Raw genomic sequence first — 9,009 nt, 5'->3', positions numbered from 1 at the left:
GTGTGTACTGGTTAGATGTGTTTCTTCTAAAATACCGTAAACGGAACTAGTCCTTTGGGACTACTGAAATCCGTTGGCTGTGGTTAAATAGTACAAACTCTGCAGAGTCAAAACCATTCGAGTAACCGTATCTATGGTCAAGGACTGTGATCAACTTATCTATGTCAGTCTCAGTGTCAGTTTCAGTAACAACCTCCGGTGAACAAACATGAGTGGTAAACCCGGCTGAACATTATTCCTGTGGATGGACTAACCTGTTTATTATTACTGAGTATTTTCTTGGAATGATTTAAAATCATGAACTACTTGAATTCGGATGATGAAATATAAGCCCTTTATGTGATGTCGCTCAGACGTCCGACTGTGGCATTCTTGATGTTTATTTTTGTTATAAGCCCTTTATGTGATGTCGCTCAGACATCCGACTGTGGCATTCTTGATGTTTATTTTTGTTATAAGCCCTTTATGTGATGTCGCTCAGACATCCGACCGTGGCATCCATGTTATTTACTTTCATTATAAGCCCTTTTCGAGATGTCGCGTAGACGTCCGACTGTGGCACGCACTGCCATTTCCATTTCAATATAAGCCCTTTATGTGGTGTCGCTCAGACGCCCGACTGCGGCATGTTAAATTATTTTAGCTTTCGAGGCGTCGCTTCAGACACCCGATCGGTCTTCAGTTATTTTATTGGGATTTCGGGACGACTACCGCCTGACTTCCTTTTTATTTAACATGTCGTGCAAATTTATTATCTGAGTGTGCATTATTAATCTGCTCATGTGCATCATGTTTGCATTTGTTATATCTTATGTCCAAACTGTCTTGCGAGTACATTCAAAGTACTCACGTGGCTTGTTGATTTGGCCAGATATTGACGAAGGCAGTCTGACGCCTAGAGAAGTCCCAGTCAGTCCCGTGCGATCCTGGAATTGATCGCTTGTATCATATACGCTTCCGCTACCCGAATAAAATCATCGAGCCTCACTCCAGCACTCGATGAGCTGTAAGATTTAGGAGTCATGTCACCCCACATCATTGTGACATATCCACCACCACTTTTATTACGAGTCAGTAGTTATACCACCATACACCTTGTGTCATATCCGCCTTTATGTATAATAACGGCGTGCTTGTAATAAATTGTTGAGCAGCCCCAGCTCAACTTTGTATAATATTTAGGTCTACTGGATTTTTGTACCAAGGATTTGTCTACTAGTAAGGAAAGATTTTCCTATACTGGTCTTATACAAGGTTGGTTCCTCAATAAATGTTTTATTGGAAAACCGGTTGTGACACGAACAAAGTGCGTGCCTGTCTGGGTCGGAGCGTTGGAGTTACTGTAGTTAGGATATTTGAGGGATGTAAAAATGTGAAGTGCGAGGAATAATGTCCGCATCATTTTCAACGGACGCGTCCGAATCCGTCCGCAGGTGTACAGGGCCAAAATTTGGACCGCAGGGCCACCATGATTAACTCTCTTGATCGACTAAGGCTGGTCACAATGGGCAAGAACATAAGCTAGTAACTTACACACTTCCCTAGACTATGTTACTACCTCCATAGTGGGTAGGAACATCTATGTAGTGTCATGCAACGATGTATTTATTAGGTTATAGACTCATTGTTTCTTGAAATGTGTGATGTTCCGGTAACTTAGCTAGTTACCACAAGCACCTCTCTATTCATTAAATATGTCCCACATAAGCAAAGTTGTATTGGAGTGTGTGATGTTACTCCTAAGTTCCTCTCCATTGTGACCAGCCTAAACGAAGTCCAAACCCCCAGCAGGAAGTACAGCTACGGCGGTGAGTAAAAAAAATGAGTAGTACCACTGCGGTGCGCAAGATATTATCGGGGCCCCACCCGGCAGAAACGCCAACCACCCGCCCCGCACCGCCGCACCACAGCCCCACGAAGCCCAGAACCACACGCTCCCGCGGCCCCCGCCCCTCCCCAGCCGCACGATTTTGAAACCGGATCGAAAGCCACCCATCCGCGGCGCGCGCGCCTCCCGACCCAACACGTGTCCCCCGCGCCAGCCGCGGATCGGGCTCCTCTCCCCCGCGCCCTACCACGTGCTCCCGCGGGCCCGGCAAAATATCGCCTGATCCTCCCCGCCCCTCCTCGCCAAACCCATGCGGCGCGCGCGGCATGGGCGGACCGCCCGCTGGCCGAACCACTGGCCCAGCCGGCGCCACGTCACCTCGGCCGCGATCCCGCGCGGGCGGGCGGGCCGCGTGACGTGGCGGCCCCGCCCGCCGGTCGAGCGCGCGCAGATATTTTCTCTTCCCCCGAGGCGCGCGCCCACTCACGTGCCTCGTCTCCACCCACTGGCTCTGCGGGCCCCGGCGGCCCCCGGCCCACCTGTCGGCATCGTGTGGCGTCGGGGCTATATAGCGCCGCTCCTCCGCGGCCGCTTAGTTTTAATCGTCTCCATCGCGACTCCACTGGCATTTCGATCCCCATTTCGAAGCTTCCAGCGATCCAGCGCGAGAAGAAGAAGGAGAAGTCGTCGTGGTGGTGGAGGCAAACTTGATCTGCGAGCTGTGGCAGCCGGGCTCCGGCGAGGAGATAACAGACAGAGCCGCCCGGGATGGCGCGCGGCGGTCAAGGACAAGGAGGAGGAGGGGTGGAGGAGAGGGAGGTGGTGAACGTGGTGGACCAGGACGGGAGGGAGGAGGAGGTGCGGCGGGCGCTGCCGATGATGCCCGTCAGGGTGCTGCTCGCCGAGGGCGACGACTCCACGCGCCACGTCATCTCCGCGCTGCTCCGCAAGTGCGGCTACCACGGTGCGCACCTCGACTACCTTCCCATCGATCCATCCATCCATCGGCCGCCGCAGCTTTTGTTGATTTGTCGAGTCGGTAGTTCTAATCGAGGTCTGCGGGCAGATCGGGAATTAGCTGTCGGTTTTACAGAGTTCAGCTTCGTATGAGTGTTTCGGCATGGTGGCGCGGTTGGTAGGAATAGGATGCTTGCTCCGGTCTGATGGCTCGTGATCCACTTCCCAGTAGCCCTACGATAAGTTCGACAGATATGCTACTTCTGATGTCTAGAGATGACACCTGACAGCTCTGGTGTTGATATTAGATCCCTTAGTCTGTTTTTTTTTTCTTTCAAATACCCGAAAATTGCTCAGCAGCCATCGAGCACGGTTTGAACGCTTTAATCCCTGGTGTTAAATTGTGCTTAAGATTAATTGAACATAATTACTCACATGGCCATACCCAAGTTATGTGTTAGCGTGATTTTTAGCACAGTTAAGACATGTTGAAATTGTACAGTTTTCTTCAGAATGATGCAAAGTTGCTATTTATTTTATTTTTCAACATGTTGTGCCCTTTTAATTTGTTTGTTCTTCTAGATCTTTCATCACGATTTTAGCAGAGGCTGTCATATTTCCTCATACTTACGTTTCATATTGTTCTTGCAGTTTCTGCAGCTTCTGATGGTGTCAAGGCCTGGGAATTACTAAAGGAAAAATCGTTCAAAATAGATCTTGTTCTCACTGAAGTTGAACTTCCTTTGATGTCTGGGTTCCTCCTACTCTCCACGATCATGGAACATGACGCATGCAAGAATATTCCTGTCATAAGTATGTGCCCAAACTATGTCAGTCTCGTTTCAGTTTTCAGATTCTACTCCTGCAGCTTAGTCTAATGCTAATTATTTTTTTCTGCCTATGCAGTGATGTCTTCGAATGATGCAGTTAGCATGGTTTTCAAATGCATGCTGAAGGGCGCAGCCGATTTCCTTGTCAAGCCGATACGAAAGAATGAGTTACGGAACTTGTGGCAACACGTTTGGAGAAAACAACTTGTAAGACTACATACTTGCATCTTTTTATCGCAACTGTTTTTTTTTTCTTCATTTTATTAGATTATAACTTTGATCCGCTTCCTTCACAAGAGTCGACCACTAAAACCTCTCTGACGCTATTTTACAGGCAAATGGTGAGATCGATGTGCAACAGATACAACAAGAAGAGAATGCCCCAGAACAGCACGGGCAAAAGACTGAAGTGACAAAAGCTGAACATTCAACTCAAAATGTGGTCCGTAAAAATAGAGAATGCAGTGAACAAGAAAGTGACGCTCAAGTAAGTTTAGCAGAAAACATAATTTTGTATTACTTTTGAAGTGCTGATTGTTTGATGTAACATGGAATCAGTGATTTCCTCTTGTCTACTAGCCATCATTCTTAAAGGACCTGATAGCTAGTAGTAAAAACTATGGGCCATCAGTGACCCATCAGTGATTTCCTCTATGTTGAACCTAGATACGTTGCTTTTGCTTTGCATAAACTAAGTATTGGTATTTCCTCATGCAGAGTTCTTGTACAAGATCAGAACCAGAGGCTGAGAGCAAGCACGCCAACAGTTTCTTGGACTTTAAGCAGATAACAGAAAGGCAATCATCTACTGACCCCAAAAACACTCTGGAAAATAGAGACCCTGAGAACCCTAGTGATAATAAGCGCAAGAAAGCCTCGACAGATATCGAGGTAGTCCATATAGTTGATGATGAACCAAAGCCTAGCACACCGATGGAGGTGGATATTGTGAGAACAAACTCTCAAGGAAACGGCGATAAGTGGTTCTCCATCCCTGCCCATCAGTTGGAGCTTTCTCTCAGAAGATCTGACTATGGCAGATCAGAGGACCAAGAGAAAAATGATACGAGAACCCTGAACCACTCAACTTCATCTGCCTTTTCATTGTAAGTGTACCTTTTGTTTTGCCTGCTCTGGTATCAGTGCTTTTGTCATCCATACATAGCTATAAGCTTAGCTTAAGTCTAGTGCTCTCTGGTTGAAGTTTTTGTTCCCACGTATATTTTCATAATTTATTTACGAGCATGGTGAGGGGACCGGCTAATTCAGTTAGTCAGGATGTGTTATTGCAAGCATAATAGGGAAGAATTTGGATATGGTCATGCCACAAACCTTGGCATGGAACTTCTTGCAGTGCCTTTACTACTGCAACTTGATGCATCATTTACTTGTTTCACAGTTACACAAGAGTACATAGGAGATCCTATTGTTGTTGACCTAGAAAGACATCTTACAGTTGAAATTATTTCTTGTTCACAGGTACAACTGTAGGCCTATATCCTCTTTTGGTAACGCTGGTGATGCTCAGCCATGCAGCACCTCAGCAACACACGCAGATCTGGCAAACAAAAATGGAGATTCGGCAGCTCCCTTTCAAGACAAGGCCGACCCAATTTGCCATCCTATCAGAGTTGTAGCACTTCCTGTTCCAGTTGGAGGCCTCACATTTGACGGGCAGCCATTCTGGAGTGGTGCACCTGTGGCACCCCTTCTCTATCCACAGTCAGGTCCTCCTATCTGGAACGGCAGAACTCCAGTGTCGCAAGAGGCGGACACACAAGCAACTTCATCGCAGCAGAAGTGTCAACAGAATGATCCGACTGAGATGGACTCTCAGCAGACTGAAAGCACACAGCAGCAAGAAGTGCTACCTCCACCGACCGCAAATGAAAAGCATCTGCACGTTGAAATCCCCTCAGACAGCAACCCTCAGCAGGTTTCACCCATGGCCGGCGAAAGCGGAAGCGGAAGTAGTACTGTGCTGAACAACTCTGGCAATGCTCTCAGTGGCAGTGCCTGCGGAAGCTCTTCCAACCGGATCGCCACCCCTACTGAGCAGTGTAACGCATCCGACGGTGCTACCGAAAATCCAAGCATGGAGGGCTCGCATCAGCTGAGCCAACGTGAGATTGCACTGAACAAGTTTCGGCTCAAGAGGAAAGAAAGGTGCTTCGAGAAGAAGGTAGGCACAAGAACTAATCTTAACTTTACATATTTCGATCCAATTTTGTGGTATCTCACCTACTAGGAGGAGCTGGGGTTTACATTCTTCCATTATTGCGCAGGTGCGGTACCAGAGCAGGAAACTACTTGCGGAGCAGCGTCCACGGGTGAAGGGTCAGTTTGTTCGGCAAGAGCAGAACATCCAAGCAAGCTAGGTGGACATCCGTTTGCCGTGCTGCGCCAACCGAGTGTTCTGGTCGTCGGCGTGTTCTTTGAAAGAGTGGAGATCAACTATCAACCTTTCTTTCTTGTATCCTACGTATACGCTGACTTGTCGTAGATTAGCTCGTACATAGTAGAATTTGTCAGTAGGCGGCTAGAGAACACACTGCCTGACTTGTTACTTGTTTCTGTTTGCCGTATACGTTGTTGGACTCTGTGTGGTTGCAAAGGTGTCAGTCAAGGATGTCCGAAGACACGCTTTTGTGTGCTTTCTTGAACTGAGCATCGTTGCTGCAGTTTAGTGCACTGCCTCAGCAAACTGCTGTCGTCTTTCCGTACTAGATGGATTTATATTCAAATGCATTTTGTAATTTTCCGTGCAGTTTGGCTGAACTTTTGGCCATCGTATTGTAACGAACGAGAGAGAAGGGGATCGAGAGGGGGTGAGGGGAGCGTGGAGAGACTTGGAGAGGAAGAACTTTACTAACAGAGGAAGGATCAGGTGAGAGTTTGAACTGGTCACATCACATGCCCACACACAGCCACAGGCGGCCAGCTATATACTCACACACGCACACGCCGGGAAGGGTCCCACCTGTAGGGTTGCCAAGTCACACATGCCAAGTGGCCAGGTGTGACACTCTCTCCCCCTTAAGACTGAGCTTCTTCTTGTGAGCTTGGCCCCGAGTCCTCCCAAATGGCTGCCGTCGGAAAACGCTGCCGGAGAACCTCATAGTCTTCCCACGTGGTGGCGGCCGGCGAGCCCTCGCCCCACTGCACCTTGACTTGCACGATGGCCGCATTCCCGCGCTTCATCATGCGCCGTTCCAACAGCTGCGTTGGTTCCGCCGACGACACAGAGAGGTCTGGCACGCGTGGCAGCTCCGCGTACACCGGCGTATAGTCCGACGTGAATGGCTTAAGTTGGGATACGTGGAAGACCGGATGTACCTGACTTGCGGGCGGCAGGGCGAGCTTGTACGACAGTGTACGGGCCGAAGAATTTGAAGGCGAACTTGGCACTGGGCCGGTTGACGTCCGAACGCTGCGCGTATGGCTGTAGTTTCAGCGGCACTTGCTCGCCGACCTGAAACTGGTGCTCGGTATGGTTGCGATCTGCCTGCTTCTTGAACCGGTGCTGAGCGCTCCAGCTGGGCGCGGATGTGCTCCGTGTGCGCCGCCCAGTCCATGTCTTCGCCGGCGTGCTCGTCCGCTGGTCAGGCGGGCATTGCTCCCAAATTGGCCTCCCTCCCACAGAGCGCCTTGAAGGGGGTGCAGTTGAGTGAGGCATGGAATGTAGAGTTGTACCAGAACTCGGCCATGGGTAGCCAGCGACGCCACTGTCGTGGCGCGTCGTGCACCACGCACCGGAGATACATCTTCATGCACTGGTTCACGCGCTCGCTCTGGCCGTCCGTCTGCGGGTGGTACGTGGTGGAGTAGAGCAGTTTGGTGCCCGCTCCGGCGAACAGTTGCTTCCAGAGGTTGCTGGTGAACACCTTGTCGCGGTCGGAGACGATCGACGCAGGGATGCCATGGAGCTTCACCACATTGTCCCAGAAGGCCTTTGCCACTTGCGGTGCGTGGAACAGGTGGCGCAGGGGCACGAAGTGGGCGAACTTGGTGAACCGATCCACCACCACCATGATCGTGTCCGCGCCGTCCGACACGGGCAGCCCTTCCACGAAATCCATCGTGAGATCTTCCCATGGCGCGGTTGGTATTGGAAGAGGTTCCAGGAGTCCTGCCGGCTTGCAGTGCTCGTGCTTCGCCTGCTGGCAGACAGTGCACTGCTGCACGAATTCTTCGACGTTGCGCTTCAGCCCGCGCCACTCGAAATGCTTGCGCACCCGCTGGTACGTCGCCGTGACGCCGGAGTGGCCACCCACTGCGCTGTTGTGGAGCGCGGCGATGAGCTTGGTGCGGAGCGTAGCGTTGGCGCCGATCCACAGACGACCTTGGCGGCGAATGACACCGCGATGCAACTCGTAGCCATCATCGTATGGGCTGGCCAGGGCGAGCTTCTGGAGGCGATCCTGTGCATCTTGGTCCGTGGAGTAGGAGTTGAGCACTTCCTGGAGCCAGGCCGGCTGGCACGTCGAGAGCGCGGCCAGGTCGAGCTGCTTGCCGACGCGCGACAAGGCATCGGCCGCGCCGTTGTCCAGCCCCCGCTTGTACTGAAACCGGAATTGTAGCCCCACCAGTTTTGCCATGGCCTTGCGTTGTAGCTCTGTCTCTAGGTGTTGTTCGCCCAGGTTGCAGAGGGACTTGTGGTCCGTGACGATGGCGAAGGGGCCGCGCTGCAGGTACGGGCGCCATTTGTCGATCGCCATCATCACTGCCAGAAACTCCTTCTCGTACGTCGACAGTTGCTGGTTGCGCACCCCCAGGGCCTTGCCGAAGTAGGCGACTGGGTGGCCTTCCTGGACGAGTACCGTGCCCACCCCTGTGTCGCACGCGTCCGTTTCGATCGAGAACGGCTTGTCGAAATTAGGGAGCGCGAGCACGGGCGTGGTGACCATCGCCGTCTTGAGCTGCTCAAAGGCCGCTTGAGCTTGCTCCGTCCAGGCGAAGCCCTTCTTGGTGAGCAGTTGTGTCGGCGGCTTGGTGATGATGTCGTAGTGTGGCACGAATTTTCTGTAGTAGCCGGTGAGGCCCAGAAATCCGCACAGCTCGGTGGCGTTCGTCGGCGTAGGCCACTGCTCCATGGCACTCGTTTTCTCCTTGTCCGTGGCCACGCCCTCCTTGGAGATCACGTGGCCGAGGTAGTCGATGTGATCAGCGACGAACGTGCACTTGGACTCCTTGATGTAGAGCTGGTGTGCGCGAAGGAGCTCGAAGACGACGTGCAGGTGCTCCTCCATGGTTTCGCTAAAGACGAGAATGTCATCCAGAAATATGATCACAAACTTGCGCACGTACTTACCAAAGATGGTGTTCATCAGGCACTGGAACGTGGTCGGCGCGTTCGTGAGGCTAAATGACATGACCCTGAACTGAAAATGTCCA

The 9,009-nt window shown here is 51.3% G+C and overlaps 1 protein-coding gene across 1 annotated transcript; it reads left to right on the top strand.

Annotated features, from left to right (window-relative positions):
* The first annotated feature begins 2,434 nt into the window (after positions 1-2,434).
* On the top strand, positions 2,435-6,338 carry LOC119311275 (two-component response regulator-like PRR95). The gene is made up of 7 exons (XM_037586917.1): positions 2,435-2,792; positions 3,437-3,598; positions 3,692-3,822; positions 3,950-4,102; positions 4,333-4,721; positions 5,095-5,797; positions 5,901-6,338. The coding sequence occupies exons 1-7, from the start codon at positions 2,597-2,599 to the stop codon at positions 5,991-5,993; spliced, it is 1,827 nt and encodes a 608-aa protein (XP_037442814.1). The 5' UTR covers positions 2,435-2,596; the 3' UTR covers positions 5,994-6,338.
* Positions 6,339-9,009: the final 2,671 nt, after the last annotated feature.

This window comes from Triticum dicoccoides, chromosome 5B (genome assembly GCF_002162155.2).
Source record: "Triticum dicoccoides isolate Atlit2015 ecotype Zavitan chromosome 5B, WEW_v2.0, whole genome shotgun sequence".
Classification (NCBI taxonomy): Eukaryota; Viridiplantae; Streptophyta; class Magnoliopsida; order Poales; family Poaceae; genus Triticum; species Triticum dicoccoides.
This window is presented reverse-complemented; position numbering and strand designations above follow the sequence as displayed.

What these genes read in the sequence shown, in the direction of transcription:
- LOC119311275 (XM_037586917.1), top strand. Translation starts at nt 2,597, where the DNA reads ATGGCGCGCGGCGGTCAAGGACAAGGAGGAGGAGGGGTGGAGGAGAGG. An exon ending in AACAAGAAAGTGACGCTCAA is followed by an intron (nt 4,103 to 4,332) that starts GTAAGTTTAGCA and finishes TTCCTCATGCAG; the next exon opens with AGTTCTTGTACAAGATCAGA. An exon ending in ACTTCATCTGCCTTTTCATT is followed by an intron (nt 4,722 to 5,094) that starts GTAAGTGTACCT and finishes TCTTGTTCACAG; the next exon opens with GTACAACTGTAGGCCTATAT.